The following is a 20,179-nucleotide window of genomic DNA, read 5'->3' on the forward strand; positions in this document are numbered from 1 at the left end:
GCAGATGCCCGGGGAGAAAAGCTCCACCGTAAAATAAACAGACAGTAGTTACATTGGATTACATAGCGATTAACAATTTAACATAGAAATTACTTACAGCTTATTTACAGATGAACATAGTACATCAGTAGACAACTAGAATCTTTATCTGTGAAGTACATAACAGGCATTAACAAATGTAACAATGAGAAGTTCCTGCTGTATAATAAGTAATAGGCTTATGAGCATCTGAGCTTGCTATAATCAAGGTAGTTAGTGGAGTGGAAAGAAAGGTAGTAGTTGGATGGTGTGGATGATATTAGAGTGGGAGTTGCAAGGGCATAGCCAGCATGTTTTTAGGTGCGCTTTTAATAAAGTTTTGAAGTTGGTGCATGATGGTATGGAGGTAATTGTGGGTGGGAGTGAGTTCCATAATTTGCCTATGGCGCAAGAGAATAGTGCTTCACCAGCAGAGTTATTGGCTTTAGTGATCTGCAAGTGATTTTTGTTGCTGGATCTTAGTGGTCTGGTGGTGTGATAGGGTTGGAGTAGATTCTGGAGGGATGGGACATTTAGTGGATGGTTTATTAGTTTGTGGGCGAGTGAGAGTTGATACCACTGAAGGAGGTGAGGGAGTTCAAGCCAGCCCAGTTCAGAAAGTGAGAGACAGTGGTGACTACGGTAGGATGCCCCTGTGGCGAATTTGTTGTAGCAGGTCTTTAGCTTGTTTAGATCACATTGCCTTAGGTTGGTATATACTGGAGAGGCATAAAGTAGGGTGGAGATAAGGTGGGAAATTGCTAATGAAATCTTTGCTGCTTTGCTGATTAATTGTTTATTTCTGTATAATGCTCCTAGTTTTTTGTGGACTTTTTTTATGGTCATGGATATGTGAATGTCAAATTTTAGTTTATTGTCTATTTCAACTCCTAGCAATTTGGTGTGTTCAGTTGGGTATATAGTGGTGTTGTCTTTTGCTGTGATGTTAAAGTGAGAGTTGTTTTGAGTATGTTTGGTGGGTTGGAAGATGAGTAGTTTAGTTTTGTTTGGGTTGAGTATTAATTGGGCATCGGATAACCATGTTTCAACAGAGGAAAAGGCTTCCTGTGTGACTTTTTGCAGTTTGGGTAGGGACTGGGCTGAGCAGGTGATGGTCGAGTCATCTGCGTATTGGATGAGTGTGCCAGGTTTGGTGGCAGAGGCTAGATTATTGGTGTAAACAGAGAAAGGTAGGGGTCCAAGGATGGATCCTTGGGGAACCCCTATGGAGACAGGTAGTTGGGGAGATATGTCATTCTGCCATACAACTGATTGTTGGAGGTCAGACAGGTAACTCTGAAACCAGTTGGTGACTGATTGTGAGAAGGATAGGTTATTGAGGACAGAGATAAGTTGTTTGTGTGGGACCATGTCAAATGCTTTAGATAGGTCTAGGAAAGTAGCAAAGGAGAGAGAGCCATTGTTTTTATGCTGAAGGATAGTGTTAGTAAAGGAGAGTAAGGCAGTGGTGGTGCTATGGTTTGGTCGGAAGCCATGCTGAGTACTGGAAAGGAGGTTGTTAGTAAGGAGGTAGTCTGAGACCTGAGAGTGTATTCATCTCTCTAGTATTTTGGAGAGTGGAGAGAGAATAGCTATGGGGCGGTAATTGGTTAGTTCTGCAGAGGGTCCACCTTTGTGGAGGGGAATTATATGTGAGGCTTTCCACAATGTGGGAACGTAACTTTCTGACAGAGATCAGTTAATCAAGATGGATACTGGGTAGGCCAGAGCATCAGCTGCGATTTGTAGGTATTCACTTGGGAGGTCGTCTGCTGCTAATTTGGTGGGTTTAAGTTTAGTTAAGAGTTTTTTTTTATGTTGGAGGTAGGTACAGGAGAAAAAGAGAAGGCAGTGGGGAGATTACTAGTTGAAGGTGTAGGTTGGAGGGGAGGGGGGTTGTGTTGTTTAGCTAGTGATAGTATGGTTTGGGTGAAGTGTGTGTTGAATGAGGTAGCAATATTTTCTGAGGAGTGAGGGATGTTAGGAGGAGGGGTACTGACTTTACCTGGGTGGAGGATGGAGTCTATGGAGGACCTGAATTGTTTGGGGCTGTGTTGTGAGGAGTCTAGGGCAGACTGGTAGTATTGGAATTTGTCCTGTTTTATTAGCTTTTTGACTCTATTGCGTAGTTCTAGGAATTTGGAATTTCTGTCTAGCTGCGGGGGTTTTGGTTTTGCGCCATTGCTCCTAGGCTTTTTCCCTGTTTTTCATTTCTGACTTAGTGGTTTTCTGTAGCCATGGGGAGGGTTGTGCTTTGGTTCTGGAAAATCTTATGGGGGCATGGTAATTAAGGATGTTCAGGAAGGTAGTATTAAAAAATTCAACTGCTAATAAGTTAAGTTGCTGTGTTTATGGGAGTGTAGTAGATACATATTGACTACCATTGCCCACTGCTTCCTTCGGTTCATTATTTGGTTGCAGAATTGTTAAACTGTATCATAGGTGCTGTTTTGGTTACAGCTGATCACATACTCATAACGAGGTTCGGTTGAAATAAACACAGTCATGTTCAAAATATAATATAAGAACAGAGCAACATTACTCCCTTCCTGCGTCATAAATGTGTATATTGCATTTCTGTGAAGCACAACAAGTTGTTTGATACTCCAAAGCATTAATCCATCACTGGAATGTTTGTGGGGGAGCACCAAGTATCATCATATTTCTTCCCTGGTTAGTATTTATGTGATGGACTGTAATGCTACTTTCAGGAAGTTAAAGAAATGCAGAGTTTGGAACTTGTTCTTTTTATGTTCGTTGATGATCTGTCTTTTTTTTTTTCTAGATCTGTAAGCCCCATGTTGCCCCTACAGTGCTACAGGGGCATTCACAGGAGGTTACTTCAGTTACCTGGTGCCAGTCTGACTTCTCAAAGGTTTGTGTACAGTGTTTCCTTCAGGTCAGATTTTGTTAATGCTGAGATGTATGTTTGACTTTTAATTTATTCCAACCTCTGTCTGCGATAGATAATAGGCGATTTGTTTTCTCTGGGAACACTTCCTAATGGTTTACATGTCAGAAATGATGTAATGGGTGTTAAACTCACCTCCACATACCTACTTGTACCTCCTTTCCCTTGTTTTGTCAAAAGCTTCTCTTTTCTAAAACAGCATGAAGTTAGCCTTTTTCCAGCAGCCATCCAGCATCACTTGTACTAAAAAGGAATGCATCAGATGTGCTGGATACAAGCTTTTCAGGGAGTTCTAGTCTGAGGGACCATGTTAAAATTTTTCTTGGTCACTTGAAAGCTTGCATGGTTATGACATGTACAAATTATACATAGTTTAACCTACATCATTTATGAAGAATGAAATCTAAAACCATAACTGTCAGTGGGAGACATTGCAAAAGAACTGCTGTGTGTGTGTCTGTGTAATTATATACACACACACACAATATTGCTTTATAAGGAGATTTCAAGCTGTTCGGAATAAATTATATTTGCAGTTCTATTTCTTGTTGTAGCTGAATTGTTGCTTTACTCTTACTTTACATTTCAAAATGTGAAAAGGGAATATAAGGAATTAAAAAAAAAATGCTGAGCATGAGGCAAAAATTATCCCAGAAGACAAACACTCTCCCCAGTGGCAGCTGTTTAGAGTAGGCTCATGTTTCTGAATGCTGTAACATTTGAGCTGTCTTCAAGCTTGTTTTTTGGGGGAAAGAGCGCAAAGGCTAAACAAGGATTCAAACTGGAAAAATAGCTGGAGAAGCTCATACATACTCGTGTACAAGGTGTCACTAGTGTTAGAGCTTCTACGAGTGCTTCTTTGTCTTTTTCATCTCTCCATTTTAAGAATGTGATGCTAGCAGGAAATCTCTTCCTCAGAATAAGATGTTATTTCGACTCTTGCAACTAATAAGTCATACTTAGGGTTTCTTCGCACATGGCTGGACTAAGTTTGTCTCTGAGTTGTTAGGAGAAGGGGCTTACACAAGGCTGTAAAGCGTCCTGCAGGTGAACTGTTCTGTCTCTTTGGAATTGTTCTTTCTGAACCCTAACTCAAATGTAGATGAGGCTACTTCCATACTTCACCAGGTAATCCTCACATCACACAGTTGATTGTTAAGTGATTTGCAGTTAAGCCTGGCACTCATTTCCAGAAGATAATGTAGATTTCTCAATGATAAATTCTGAGCAAGTAGGAGGCAAAAAGTGCAGAATCATTATTTGTGAATGTCTGAACACCAGAGATTCCTTTTTTAAGATGTTTCGCTATTTTATCCAGTTTGAATCCTTTTTTAGCCTTTGCACATATCCTTGCTTCTTTCCCTCTGCTGACTTATTTGTCTCGTCACAGCTGGAGTTAGCTCGTACACTTATTTGTACTGTCATCAGATTTCAATATATGTAGCTTCAAGCAGAATTTCCCTGTATGCATCACAATCGGAGATGCATGCTATCATCTGCAGCCTGCATTTTTTGTTGACTTAGAACTCCTTAAACGCAGTGCTGGTTCAAATATTCCAGTAAGGTTTACAGGTAACAACACATTAACACACAAATGCACCCATACTGAAGTAGCTTTGGGCCATGGACAGCATGGTGCAAACACTGGCCAGTTTCCCTGCCTTTCTGATAACAGCAAATTAATTTATGCCACCCCCTAGACATCTTCTCAACTGGTATATATTCCTGTAAAATTAAACCTTTTCTGTCCATAAGGAGCACCAAGCTTATAACATAGATTCCAATGCAGAAATCTTCAACATTTGTCATTTGATTTGTAAACATCTGTGTAATGGCAATAGTATCACAATTTTATAATTCTTTTTTTTTTTGGTGGTAGATATGTTCTTGAAGTTAAGATCCTTCAGAATTGCACATCCGTCTTTTTGTTATTTGAGTCTCAGACTGTGTATCATATGTACTGTTTAAAGGTGTTTTGGAGGAGAAAATATGTTACTTCGTGATATTTTCATCAGGGATAACTATCAGTAGGATGGCGGTCACAAGCTGTAGCACTGAGCATATTTTTAATCATTTGAATGTTTTAAATGATAGAGTGCATCTGTGTCACTTCTGTCTGCCAATGTCAAAACATATGAAGATAAGATACGAAGGTTTAATCCAAAAGTTGTGCAGTCTTTTGAGCTTCATTATGAGAAACGTAGATATGGAAAGTTCGATGTTAATAAGATGGTGTTCACACATACCCCTTCACTTCTGATTGAGAAAAGGTTGAAAATAAGGTTTTACAAACTTCAGCATTCTATTTGTGAAGATAAGCAGAATATCGGAGTTTGTACAATGCTTCCTGGACTACCAGACCAACATTCTGATTTCTGGGTAGCCAGGAAAAATACTAGCTAGGTGGCAATGCTAGATTTGACCTCTGAACCATTTCTGAAGCTTACGAATCCAGACTCTGACTCTTCCCCTACCCACAATTCCCTCCACTTCACCTTAATACCTCAGATCTCATTTGCTGCGAAGCATCAGATGTGTTTGAGGGCTCCATCATTCAGCTAAGAATTCTTATTAAAAATTCAGCTAAGAATTCTTATTTAAAAAAAAAAAAAAAAAAAGGTCTTCCTAACTATAGAATAGAGACTAAATGGATTAACTAGCATTAGCTGTTAGTGTTAGGTACTTAGTAAAATAATAGGTAAATAATGCTTAAATAGTTGTTAGGCTGATAAATTGACATGGTGATCTAGATCTCTTCCCTCTTTACACAGCATTAGGTAAAGAGTTTTTTCCTCTGGTGTGACTGTGTGTTTTTCAATTTTAAGACTAAATTAGTGTTTTTTTGATATACTCTTTAGTAATAGAACTTGGTTACCCTTAACTCATTACATCCAAGTGACTCCTCCAGGTGCATCTGCAATTATCTCCTACTGACGCCTCTAGGTGTCAAATATTGTTTGTTCATATTTGCATCAATAATTCCAAAACCGTGCTATGTGCAAGGTTTTAAAATATTTCTTCTTAAAGCTAACACAATGGCAAGCTCAACTGCATTAATATTTGACCTCCTGTCTAGTGTAGGTAAAGAGATAGTAACTGCTGTTTTTTATGATATAGTGCAGGTAAAGAGAATGTAACTGTTGTTCTTATGATATTATAAGATAGAATTTTCCCATTTTTCTAAATATCTCAACAACCAGGTACACAGACAGAACTCCTTAGCCTCATATGGAAGCTCTCAGGTAGATGAATAAAATGCTGCTGACAGTATGTATGTAACTTGAGTGGTTACTAAAATATTGTAAGTTGTTTACAAAATATTACAATGTAATCGTTACTGTGTTTACTGTGACTTTATAAAATTTGGTTTAAGACTTAGAACGTAAAGAATACTACCACTATAAAAATGGTTTGTGCTGATGAGTTTGCCATTTATACTCATTTCATAAGCACTATGGTTCCAGAAATATGAACATTTGTTTGAAATGTGAGGACATAATTTGATTTCGTCAAAAGGCTTATGCTCCACCCATTGGAAGTTAAATTGCAAACTTCCTGAGCACCAATGGAGTGAATGAGTTAAGGTATTGTTCTAAGTTTGCATCTGTATTTACCTTTGTATTGAGATGTTGGACAAGTCCCAGGATTTTAAAAACGTACAGACTGTGGGCATAAAATCTCACCAAAGGACCCACACTCTTTGTGCATTGATTATTTGGGCACTGCCCTTTTAGATGGTGAATGCAAAGCTTGTGCTTCTTTTAGCTCTAGGGCTCTTCAAACTATGTGTGAGAAGCTGATTCTGAAAGGTCTTCTTCCATTTCAGGCAGGGTCTACACTTTCTACTGCTTCCGTTGTCCTGGTCTCTCCTACTGAGAAGCAAGACAAACCTAAACAAAGACAAGGAAAAACAAAAAGAGAAAGTGGGTGAAAAGAAAATAGAGAAGTCCAGGAAAAGGTCCCCTGACCCAACAGTTGCTGTGGGCCTGGATCCAAAGACACTGAAGAAGTTGGAGCCATCAGTTCTTCAGATCTGACCTTCTTGTCCCCAGCTCAGTTTCCGCCCAGAGCCATTGTCCAAGATTGCACTCTCCTATATTACAAGTCAAAGGATACTCCAAATCACCTTAGGTGGCTTCTTCCTTGGGGTTTGTTCAGTCATCGATGTCTATATAATGATGAGGATGTTTGAAAACACAGATTCAGCTTGGGGTTTTGTCAGTGCTGTCCTCTGCAAACGCACTGGGCACAGGTCCAGCAAATCCATCCCCTTCTGTACTTCGGTACCAGTCCTCCCTTCAAATAAGGTTCTCCTGGATCCAGGCTTTCCCAGTGCACCTTTGTCAGAACCAACAGTCCAAGCTACTTGGACTCCAACAACATCCCTCACTCTTTCAACTCAGATGAGCATTGACGTAGAAACTCGGGGGGGGGGGGGGTCTATGTTCCTGAATACCTTTGATTCTGGTTCATCTGCATCCTGGGTATTATCCCCCGTTGAGCCCCTCATAGACCCTATGACTCCATGGGTATAGAAGATCCCTGACATGATGGAATTAATTCAGAAGAAACCTGCTAGGATTTTGGCAGCTCCTAAAAACAGGAAACACTGGAGCAAAGGTCCACCAGTAGATGCCATGATGGTAGTGGTGGCCACTAGGAAGGAAATGTCTGAAGAAAGTTCCTCTGTCCATCCGTCTAATATGGATTCATGCGTGTTGGACAGGTTCACAAAACGGACAAACACTTCAGCAACATTTAGCATCAGAGCACTGAATTACTTGGCCCACGTAACATGCTTTCAGAGGAACTTGACTAAAGAGCTTACCAAGTTACACCCAGGTAAAGTGCCAGCAGATGTTCAAAAGACTGTGGACTCTGCTCTCTACCCTTTACTCTTTATTGAATGTGACCATGTGTCTCCTTTCTAATGTAACCGATGGCACAGCCAGGGCAGTGGGCACCTGCATCATGATGCCCTGGCACGCCTGGATATGCCTTTCTGATTACGTGGAAGGCTTCATGACATCCTTTGTCAATGCTCCATTTGATTTCACACCTTTTGGACCACAAGTTAAGGATATGCTGACCAGGAGCCAACAGAATGGTAAAACTCTTTCTGCTGTGAGAATCTGCTTTTCCATCCCCACCCCAAAGAACCTTCTTGAGGAATCAGAGAGGGGGTAAGAATATGTGGTTCCATAAGTGACGGGGTTATGTCTGACCAGGAGCCAACAGAATGGTAAAACTCTTTCTGCTGTGAGAATCTGCTTTTCCATCCCCACCCCAAAGAACCTTCTTGAGGAATCAGAGAGGGGGTAAGAATATGTGGTTCCATAAGTGACGGGGTTATTATCGTGAAACTTCTGGAAATGGGCCTTCTTGTGACAGAAGAGGAGAAGTAACCCAAACATGCATTGCCCCAAAAGTGGACCACATAACCAGTGCTTTGCAGTCCCTTTACTGAAGTTCTGTTATCTTTCCTGAAAAGTTACCTGACTGCTGCACTGTGGAGGCAGTTGGGGTGTGCTTATCCCTGCCCCCACAATCTTGACAAAACATGACAACAGATTTCTGGGTGCTGAGAATAATTAATTTTCAGAGGTTATTCAGTTTTGTTTTCTTATCCATCATTAAAAAAAGTGGTTTCAGACAGTCTCAATCAATGGGAATCTGCAACAGCAGAAGTTTCCAAGCTGCTAGAAAAAAAAAAGTCATCCAACAGGTCCACTGAGACCAGTTAGAATCTGGAGTCTATTCCAGGTTCTTTTTACTACCCATGAAGACAGGGGACCTCAGACAGCTTGGCGCCGAGTCATCTGAATCGGCTCATAAAGCAAATAAAATTCCAGATGGTCATTCTTCAGTCCATCCTGCCTCTTCTGAGGAAGGATGATTAGATGTGCTTGATCTCCAGAATGCTTAGTATCACAAAAAGATAGAGAAGCAATCCAAGCGATTCCTCTATTTCCAGCTGAGAGCCAACCATTATCAATCAAGAGCACTGCCATTTGCTCTCATCACAACCCCCAGGGTGTTCCCAAAAGTAATGGCAGTGGTAGTAGCACATGTCCACCTGCTAGGGATCCAGATTTTCCCATATCTCGATTTTTCTCCTTACCGCTACTTCCAGGATCTGCTACTTCATCATCAGGACCTTCTGCACCAGTTAATGTAGGGTCTGGGAATTGCAGTAAATCAGTTCAAGAGCTAGAGATTTCCAACCCAACAGGTAGAATTCCTAGGATGCCACCAAGATAGGCCAAAACAGTTGGTCAGGTTATCCAATCCCAGAGTACTTTCTCTTTGGTTACTACACAGGTAATACAGCATTCATCTCCACCAGCAAAGTTACTTCTCTGAATGTTAGGCTTGATGGCTTTTACAATTACGCTAGTTTCACTAGCCATATTCCACATGAGGGTGCTCCAATGGACTGTTGCTGTACAATGGTCCCAAAACATCTGGCCCCTTCATGCCAGGATTCGTATCACTCAGATATACAAGGATCACATCATGTGGTGGCTAACATCTCTGTCAGCCACAGAGATTTCAATGGTTCTGCTAAGTCTAGCTGCTAGCTAGAATAACCACAGATGCTTCCCTTCTGGTGTGGGGGGCATTTCGAAGGGAGGCCAGTCCAAAGTTGTTGGTCACACCTAGCGAACAACCTTCACATCAGTGTCTTGGAGATGAGGGCAGTTATCCTAACGTTGCAGGTTTTTCAGGACTTTATCCCCAAGGGTATGATTTGCATTTAGACAGACAACATTGCAGCAGACTGGTGTATCGACAGGGGGAAACCCCATTCTTACCTTCTGTCAGAGCATGAGAGTGTGGCATGGAGCAGTGTCTTCACATCACATCAGTTTCTAATGGTAATGCGTATCCTGGGGACATCAAATTTCTTACTGGACAAACTGAACAGGACAATTTTGATGCCTCTCGAGTGGTGCCTCATATATATAGCTTTCTTCCTTTACTCCTAATAAACAAATTTATTCAGAAAGCAGGAAGGTGCAAGAGCCATTAAAGAGCTCCCATCAGACCAGAAGGAATCAAATGGGTTACTCCAGATTATTTTCAATGCCAAGAAAAACAAATGACATTAGGTCAATAGTAAATTTGAGTGACCTAAACTGTTTGACCCTTCGGAGAAGACTTTTGAATGGACACAGCACAGTCCATCCTTCTGTGATTATCCAGAGAAGATTGGATGTGCTCTTTTAACCTTCGAGATAGCCAGTATCAGGATTGCAAATTATCCTTCAGGACAGCTAACATCAGAATTGCAAAGCAGTCTAGGAGGTATCTATTTTCTTACTAGGAGACAGTCGGTGCAAGTTTTGTGTTCTTTCTTTCAGACTCCTCTCAGCCCCAAGGATGTTCACAAAATGCATATTAGGACATGGCAAGGGTGCAAAGATATTTCCCTGTTTTAGGTGACTGGATCCAAGCTGTTTTTTTTTTCACTGAAAGACTTGTTTTTTGCCTCAGGAGTCTGTCCTTAAAATGTCTTAAAGCAAAAATCATAAACAAGCCAACTTCTGAAGGCTTCTCACATCACGTGATATGACTTGGAAAGGATAAAAACTGTGTGAGCAAACCACACACAGCCTCCATTAAAAAACAAAGAATTTTATTACAAAATATAGGATTAGTGCTTTTGCGGGGTTACCACTTCAGATCCACAAAAGCATACACAAACAGTGTGTGTGTGTGTGTGTGTGCATGTGTGTGTGCATGTGTGTGTGTATATATATATATATATATATATATATATATATATATATATATATATATATATTTAAACACACACACACACACACACACACACATCTAAACATATACAAACGATAAAAGACAAAAAATTAAGCAATAAAACAATCAAACTAGTTATCGCCTTTTAATTAAGGCAGGTTTTAAAGGAATACCAGCATTACGACCTGGATGTTTGTGTGCCTGTAGAAATATAATCCACTTAACTTCTAATGTTTCCAAAAAATTATTAAAATCTCCTTTCCTATTACTAGGTTTAATGACTTGTAGAGCTCTAAAGGTGAAAACATCATGCCCTGTCATACTAGCATGGTTAGGCAATGCATTGGTCGAATCTTTGTTACGCATACTACCCAAATGCTCTAATATACGCTCTTTAAACAAACGTGTAGTTTTGCCTACATAGAAACCATCACAAGAGCTGCAGGTTGCCAAATATACTAAATTGCAGCTTCTACACGTTGACACAAATCTAGGTGAAAATACACTTCCAGTACTAAGATGGATGTATTGAATCTCTAAGGCAATGGAGGGACATTCCTTGCACTTACTACATGCAAATGTGCTATGATTACTCCGTGGTTTATGTGATGTCAGATATAAGTCCATAGCCAAGTAATCTTTTCAAATTCTTGTTCCTAAAGACAAAACTAGTACATTCACCTACAGTACTTCTTACTTTACTGTCAGCCATTAATATAGGCCAGTTCCTCTGTATAACCTGGCAGAACTGCTGCATATGTGGATTATATCCCTACAGGCACACAAACATCCAAGTCTTAATGCTGGTATTCCTTTAAAACCTGCCTTAATTAAAAGGCAGTGACTAGTTTGATTGTTTTATTGCTTAATTTTTTTTTGTCTTATCATTTTTATATGTTTAGATGTGTATATGTATATATATATATATATATATATATATATATATATATATAATATGTATGTGTGTATATATGTATATATATATATATATATATATATATATGTGTGTGTATATATATATATATATATATATATATAAAATGTATGTATGTGTGTGTGTATATATATATATATATATATATATATATATATATATATATAATGTATGTATGTGTGTGTGTATATGTATGTATATATATATATATATATATATATATATATATATATACACTCCATGTTTGTGTATGTTTTAGTGGATCTGAAGAAGCGGTAACCCCGCGAAAGTGCTAATCCTGTATTTTGTAATAAAATTCTTTGTTTTTTATTGGAGGCTGTGTTTGGTTTGCTCACACATTTTTATCCTTAAAATGTCTTAGTCTGGATGGCTTTCCAAGATGGCTGCACACTGGTCAACAGCCTAATTTCAGCTCGTCTAGTGTGAAAAAACAAAACTTTTATATTGAGGCCAATAATTCTGCCTGTTTTTAATATAATTTAGTTACTGGCTAGTAAGTACACTGCTTGGATGTCAGTAAAAAAGAAACCTAGACAGCCTAATAGAAAATTAAACTAGAAAAAAGTGAAGAGAAAACATTGACTGGGAAGAATCTTGCAGCTGTTCAGCAAAAAGCAGTTCAGACTGCAGCTTTGGTACAAGAGATGGCTTCCAATAATTTAGAGGAAAAAAAGAAGTCAAATGTGCTCAGATTTGATTAAAATAACTGAAGCATTCAAGCAGTATATCAACTCAAATAAATGGATGAAAAAATGGAAGAATCCTTAAACAGATACTGAGATGAGCTGATGAAACTGCAGGAATCAGAGACTGAAATGAAGAAAAGGCTGGCTGAGTCTAAGATTGCTCAAGAACAGTTATTTTGAAAATGGTAGAGTTAGAGGGCAGAGCATGCAGACAAAACCAGAGAATTTCTGCTCTACCAGAGAAACTGGAAGGAGCAGATTGTATTAATTTCATGAAAGTACAAATAAGTAACTGGGCTGGTATTCTGTAGCAGTTGTTAATTTAAAGGGTACATTATATGTATGTATGCTCCAAATCTGGCGATGAGAAAGCAGCCAAGACCTGTATTAGTTAAGATCCAAACATACCAGAAAGAGGTGATCCTGGTAAAACTGTGGCAGAATGACAAAATTATTAAAAATTGGAGACAGTAGATCGTTTGTGGAAAATGATTATTCACTCTACACCAGGCAAAAGAGAAGCAAATATATCCCTGCAATCAGGGAATATTAAGAGTCAAGTGTAAGATTCAAGCTGCTGTATCCAAATGTCTTAATTATATTTTTCCTGGAGGAACAAAGTAATTTTTTTGATGCAGAACTAGCTAAGGAGGAAATGCAAAAGCTTTGTCTAACGGGGGTGAGCCATCAAATAGAAGGGGACTCTGTTTCTCATTCTTCTAATTGTAAGGTTCATAGAGAGATTTTACCTGTGAAACATTTTCCAATGTTCTAAAGGAAAATGCTTGAAAGACCGAAAAAAACCCAAAAGAGTTTACTGGAAGAATTGAGAGCACTTTGGACTTGAACCATAGTCTGGGATTGGGAAATGGGGATGAGCAGGAAAAAGACCAGCAGCACTTTAATTAGTGAATAAATGTGAAACTATATAAAGCATCAGTCACATTTTGTGAAATATGGCTTAACAAGAAAAAGCATCTGAGACAAGAATGGATTTTTGTTAACTTTGTTAAACTTGTCAAGGAACTGACAGGTATATGCCCCACTTCATGTTGTTAATGTTTGGAAGGATATTAAAAAGGAAAAATATTTGTAAGTAAAATAGTTTTTGTTCTTAACAGTATTTGTATAAAACATTTTATATTTTTAGTTTTAAGTATTGTGGGTATTGCAATACAAAAAGAGAAGAAAGCTTGGATAAAATCATGTTTAAGTCAATAGGTTATAATATTGGACTATTGGAGCAGGGGACAGGGTGTAAAAGTGTACTGATTATAATATATGTAGAACTGAAGTATTTTCTTTTATTTTGGCATAGGCGAATGGCTGGATTAATGTCCTTGGCTTAAGCTAATAACATTTTTGTGAATGCAGGATTTTTTTTTGAGAATGCAGGATTTTTTTTTCGAGAGACCACAATGTAATGAATAGTTTTTAAGCAAATCAATTTTCAGTTCGAGTTGAAAAGTTTGTAGCGGACAGCAGTTCTTCATATTCTTGTGTGTCCATGGAAACAAGCTGACTTAAGGTGAAGTTAATAAATCAAGAGGTCTTGACACTTTTACTGAGAGAAACAAAATTAAAAGGTACAAAGGCAAGCAGCTCACTAAAAATACAGTTTGAAATTATTGGAAGTGAATGAGAGCTTTTTAGGTAACTAAATACTGTAATGCATTTGCCTAAAAAGGTGTATAATTTAGTCTTATTTAAAGATGGCCAGTGTACCACTTTTTCTTAAGGCTAAATATTAATATTTTCTGAAAGCTTGCAAGTTGTTTTTCACGTATTGAGGGGGAATAAAGGATAAGACAAGAAAAGACAGCAATTAGTTTAAGTAGGAGCACAGGGAGAACAGGCTGTAATGTGTCTTTCATAGATAACCTTAATTTTAGGTTAATTAATGTTTGTTGGTGCAGCCGTCGTTTTGGGACATTTGTTCCTATCAGGAGGGTTAAACTTCATTATTTGAAAATGTATGTAGTTTTGTGTATTTGTTTTAAGTTTATAGGTTATGGCGGTGTTCTGTAGATGTGTGTTTTTTTTTTTGTTTTAGAGTTTTCATTAAAACAAGAAGTCTTATAAAATGTGACATTCAAAAGGACAAGAAGTAACTGTGTAAAGGATCAACCTGCCACACAGTGGATCCATAATAGGTGGTAATAAAAATCTTTTGTCATAATGGCTATACCAGACATATTATTTTGGAATGTGAATGGCCTTGCAGATGTAGACAAAAAGGTAAGAGTATTAAGTTATATTAAGAGATGCAGAGTACAAATAGCAATGCTACAGGAGACACATTTAGAAGGAAGTGAGCATGTGAATCTGATAAAAGGATGTCAGGATAGACATTCAGTAGAGTATTGGGGACAAAGGAAAAGGGGAGTACTTGTACTAATTGCTAGAAGAGTTCTAATAATGATAGAAGAGAGAAAATATTAATCCTAGATTTGTGGTAGTAAGAGGCTGCTGGCAAGGGAGGAGGATTACACTGGTATATATTTATATTCCACCTGAAATACGCAATTATTGATTTTAAACTATTTTGTGAGAAATGGCTTTAAGCAGGGAATTTTACTTGTAGTTGGGGCTTTGACTTGATTTGCAACAGTGAGGATGTATCTGGGAGACCTAGAAGGGGAAACGTAACAAAGAAAGGTAGATTTCTGAAGGAATTTATGAAAATACTTGAACAGAATGCATGAATTCAGCATAGGAAACTCTGAAAGAATTTGCATATTAGTCCCCAAGGTACCATAACTGGGCCAGAGTAGGCATCATTTTTTTCTTAGGTTATAACTAGTGAGTGGGTTAAAATGAAAGTGGAGAATAGGGTAGAAATGAAAGCGAGAGGGTTAAGAAGTAACGACTATTATTTACGGGGAATGACAAAGGTTGAAGTATTGTAGAATAAGCAGAATCTCACAGAACAAGAGGCGCAACAACACAATACTAAAGAGAAAACAGGGGTGTACCTGGATAATATGCTTGACTTCAGAAAAATTGCTGCTAAGCAACTGTTTTTATGATCACTCCAGAGCACAAAAACTTTTAGCACGATGACTTAGGCAGCAGAAATTAGAGAGGGTTGTTGCCAGACTTAGGGAGCCTTTAACAAGAAAAATAATTGGACATCCTGTAGAGGTATTGGAGATAATTTGGAGATGTTATGAAAATTTGTTTAAAACAGGGGAATGTTGAAATCAAGAAAAAGCACAATACTTATGGAAGACATAAGTATGCCAAGGTTAAAGACAGATGAGGCTCAATAACTAACAGCTAAGATAAGAGGAGAGGAGATAAAAATAGTGATGTATAATCAGTCTGCATGAAAGTCTCCAGGAATGAATGATATTCCTGTGGAAGTTTGGAAATTAAGAGGGAAGAAAGTGATAGAAATCTGGAAGGTTTTTTTTAACGATATTTTAAAAGGAGGGGAAGCACCAACATCCTGGGAGAAAGCTGTGGCTGTAATACTTAGACAGTAAAGACTCATCAGACCCAGCTTCATATAGACCCATTTCAATTTTAAATCATGATTAAAGTGTTTATGCCTAGAATAGCTAAAAGAGTGACAAAGGTGTTGCCAAAATTGATAGATATGGATCAATGTGTTTTTGTGGAGGGGAGGCAAACATTTGACATTAATAGTATAATGATGATTCACACTGATGCAGAATGTAAGAAAATATTGCTGCTGTTGGAAGGTGTTGCTACAGAGAAGGCATTTGACAGAGTAAGCTGGGATTTTGAGCAAGACAATGGAAGCATTCACATTCCCTTTTAAATAATAAGGTTAATTAGAAGGATATATGAAGAACTGCTGGCAGAAATTTAAAAAGTGGGAGAGTTCCTCTCTGATAAGTTGTCTGAACAGAGGAACCAGGCATGGGGTGTCATCTTTAGCCTTTATTTGCTTTATATTTAGAGCCATTGGCAAATCAAATAAGGGATTCAGAAATATGCAGACAATATTATTTTGTACTTGATAAAACCAGAAAAGGACATCTCAGTGTGGTGGACCATTCTGAGGGAGTTTCACTTTTTTTTAGGGATCTAAAATTAATGAAGGCAAAACAAAGTCTGTAGCTGTAAACTGTATACCCACACATGAATTGGTTCAGCAGTAACCATATTTATGGGGACTCAACAAAATTAAGTATTTAGGAATATGGGTTAAAAATGATTCTGTTATGGCAGTTAAGGATATGTGGGAGGAGATTAACCAAAAGATAGTTCAAAAACTGAGAAAATGTGGAAGCTTGTGTTTATAGATAATGGATAGCAAGATACAAACAGTGAAACGTGTTTTTAGTCGCTTTAATTTTTTTATATGCAGGTCCGGCATATTTTTATCAACCAGAGAAGTTGTGGACAGTAATAGAGTTGAAGGATCTTATCTGGGAGGGGAGGAAGGCAAGGGTCAAGTGGGTTAAATAGATCATTCCAATACAATAAGGTGGTTTGGGATTACTTGATTTGAAGGGATATTTTAGAACTACACAGTTAATGCCTGCTCTATATTTCAGAAACGTAAAGCTATAGATCAAAAGGGAAAGGGATGATGCTGGAGTGGGAGGGGGAGGCATTTAAACAAATAAGGAGAGTGAGATTTTGGATGCAGTTCCTTAAGGAGAATAACAGCCATATATAGAATATTATATTCATAAAGTAGTAAATTATTCTAAGAACTAAGCCAACAAGAGAAGGGAGATTCTGCCAGTAGGAATGACTGCAATTAGGGGTACAGCGAATATGTAACTTGGAGGCTGGAATTTACTGGAGAAAACTGGAAAATGAGGCAAGGTACTGGGAGCAAATAATTAGAGGAAAAGTCAGTAGAATGGGAAGAGGTTAAGATGACATTTGGACTGTGGGGGCTAAAGACTGCTTTCACTGTTGGGGATTGTTATCAGTGCATAGGCAAAAGAAAGGAAGGGGGGGGGTTGGGGAATCCTAAGTAAAAGACCTGCTCTGGTAGAGATTTTACTTGAATCTAGAACAAAAGCTGCTGTTAAAGGGATAATTATTAATAACATTCCATGATAGTATAGGAATCGATCAGAGGAGGTTCGAAAAAAATTGGGAAGAGAGGTTGGATAAGCAATTCACAAGTAAACAATGGGAGGACCTATGTATATCTCCCAAATATGAGACAAAATATAGATATTTGCATAGGTATTTTTATACCTCAAGCAGACTCACAATAATTTTTCCTTGGGTACATGGTAAATGTTGGAGGTATGATGGGGAAGGAAATGGTAACTGTGTACACATGTTTGGGAGTGTAATGAATTGGAAGATTTTAAAACTTCCCTACAGAGTGTTCTGTCAGAAATATTTGGTGACCAAATGGTTGTAAGTAAGAAAAATTGTTTGTTTGTTTGTTTATTTGTTTATTTATTTATTTTTGAGCTGGTATACAGGATCTGAATTGCCAAGAATATACTAAGACCTTGTTAAGTTCATTTCTGGTGGTTGACAAAAAGCAATTACTAGAAAGTGGAAATCAGTCTAAACCAACTGTATTTGAAGTAGTAAATATTGTTACATTGATAAAATAACTGGAAGTGGGATCTTTAGAAAAGGGTAGGTGCAAGTTACATGGAAAAAATGGAAATTGTGGGAACAATACATGCAGAATGTTTTGGAGGAGGAGTAAGGTTTAAGGGATGGTAGGAACTGAGCAATTTATGAAATGCTGGATTGATAATTGTGTAAAAGAATGTATGCAGTGTATTATGTTTGCAACTATGAACATGTTAACATGGTTTTTCTTTTATATAAGTATATGTTTGCCTATGTCTTAAGTGATCATTTTTTAATGCTACATTTATTGACTTAACTACCAAAACAAATGTCATAGTCTAGAGTAGCATTGATCCTTGTGAAATCCCGTTTTGAAACCCTCCGGCTAATCTTGCTGCGCTTCAGCCTGGACACATTAAAGATATGCAGAACATCTTTTCCTCTAGAAAGAGCAAAGATGACTTATGCTGGACAGGCTGAACTAAGTACTTGCTCAATGTATGCTCAGTTTTGGTTCAAATCACTAGGCCTTGTGACAGCAGTGAGTTCTCTTTGCAAGATACCACATGAGGGGACTTCGGTGGACACTAACAGCAAGAAGAGAACTCAGTTTTTTTCTGAAAGAAGCCATCAAAGAGCTCAATTCCCAATTGCTTTTTTCAGTGGTCTCTGCTGTCTGATCTGGCGTTCCAATTGATGAGACTGTTGAGAGCTTCAAAGAAGCATTGTAAATAATGGATGCATCTGCCCTACTTTGTTTCAGATTCCCACTAATTTTGCAACTGTCTCCAAGGACACTTGTTATATATAGTGGGGATGGGGGTCATTATGATGCACAAACTGTCCAAGAAGTTTGGAACCCTACAGGGGTAAATTTTCATGTCCGTATACTGGAAAAAGTTGGCAGTTCATTCTTCTTATAGTATTTTTCAGGCTTTCCTGCCCCAAGAGTGTGATAGCCTTCAACCAGTATACCACAGCAGTGTTTTGGTAAATCAGGAGATAAGGCATACAATCTCTTCTGATAGTCAGATACATTTCAGAGGAAACCAGGTCACTTTTAGACTGACTCAGCCAGTCTGATGATGCCTAAGAGTAGTCTCTAAATCCCCTTGGTGGTGGTGGCTTTACAGTTGTTAGGCCAAGACTTTCTGTGACTTATTTGCTTTGTAGCTCAGGGGTTAGAGCACTGATCTAGTAACTAAGGGGTTGTGATTTCAAATCTCAGCAAGGCCTCTGTTTGCCCTTTTAGGGGTTAGGTGTTGGCATAATAGTCAAGATATTTACCTTACAGACACATGGTACAGGGTTTGATTCTTATGTTTTGGAAGCATGGCTTGACTTAAAAAGGCCCCCTGAGGGTTGTTAGCCTAGTAATAACCTTTGGACCTATGAACCAACTCCTTGCCCTTAATTCCTTCCCTGGTGACATGCTCCAGGGATGCAGTGGTCCAGATCCCCCCTCCCACCTTTTTTGAGGATGAGACTGATTTATGCTACTTTGCCTTCTGAATTAAAGCCTGCAGTCATTTTTATAACCCCTTTTTGGACTTAACATTTATGGTCTCTGTCTCGCTTGTTGGAGAAACCACTGCAGCTTAGTCCACTCAGAACCCTTCTATCTCATCACTTGGGTAAGCCTCATCTGATGTCTCCATTTTCAGTAGAGGCTAGTAACCCTTCCTTGCCTATTAGAGTGGTGCAAACTCATCTTCCCAAAGCCTACTAAATGAAAGTCTTAAAAGCAAATGGTCTTTATGGAAAGACAGACTTATCTCTATATGCTTGGTTGTATTGACCACTCCATTTCCTTTTGTCCTGGAATATCTTTTTCAGATTTTTTACTCTGGACATAGTCGCTCAATTATAAAGGTAGTTTAGCTGCCATATCAAGTTGTCAGGAATTGTTAATGGCAACTTCCTTTCGAGGCCACCATTAAAAATTCAGTCTCTCCACAGGACATAAACTTTTCAGATTGTGAAGTGCACTCTCCCACGTTAAGCCTGCAGTTTCTGCAGAGTTGAAATAAATTACTTTCCTGGAAGACATTACTTCAGTTAGGATAGTCTGAGTCACAAACCTCATTAGCTAGGACCCCCTTACTTAATCTTTCATAAAGACATTATTTCTCTATCTGATAATTTCTTTTTTGTTAAAAGTTGCTACAGAAATTAACTTTAATTGAGATGCACATCTACCATTTTTCTTCCGTCGGTATTCTAACTACAGGGAATAACTGCTTCACTGTATGAACACGAACTCGCAGCTGAGGCTTTATTTTAGGTCCACCAGAGATGGATCCAAGGATGCCCGATACT

At 38.4% G+C, this 20,179-nt stretch overlaps 1 protein-coding gene across 1 annotated transcript in view; it reads left to right on the forward strand.

The window, feature by feature from the left end:
- Positions 1-20,179, forward strand: part of DTL (denticleless E3 ubiquitin protein ligase homolog) — a 279,535-nt gene that overhangs the window by 158,652 nt on the left and 100,704 nt on the right. The window contains exon 12 of the mRNA XM_044075077.1: positions 2,804-2,893. Coding sequence (XP_043931012.1) covers positions 2,804-2,893 — 90 coding nt within the window. The remainder of the gene's footprint in view (positions 1-2,803; positions 2,894-20,179) is intronic.

This window comes from Protopterus annectens, chromosome 6.part0 (genome assembly GCF_019279795.1).
Source record: "Protopterus annectens isolate FY-2018-M chromosome 6.part0, PAN1.0, whole genome shotgun sequence".
Taxonomy (NCBI): domain Eukaryota; kingdom Metazoa; phylum Chordata; order Ceratodontiformes; family Protopteridae; genus Protopterus; species Protopterus annectens.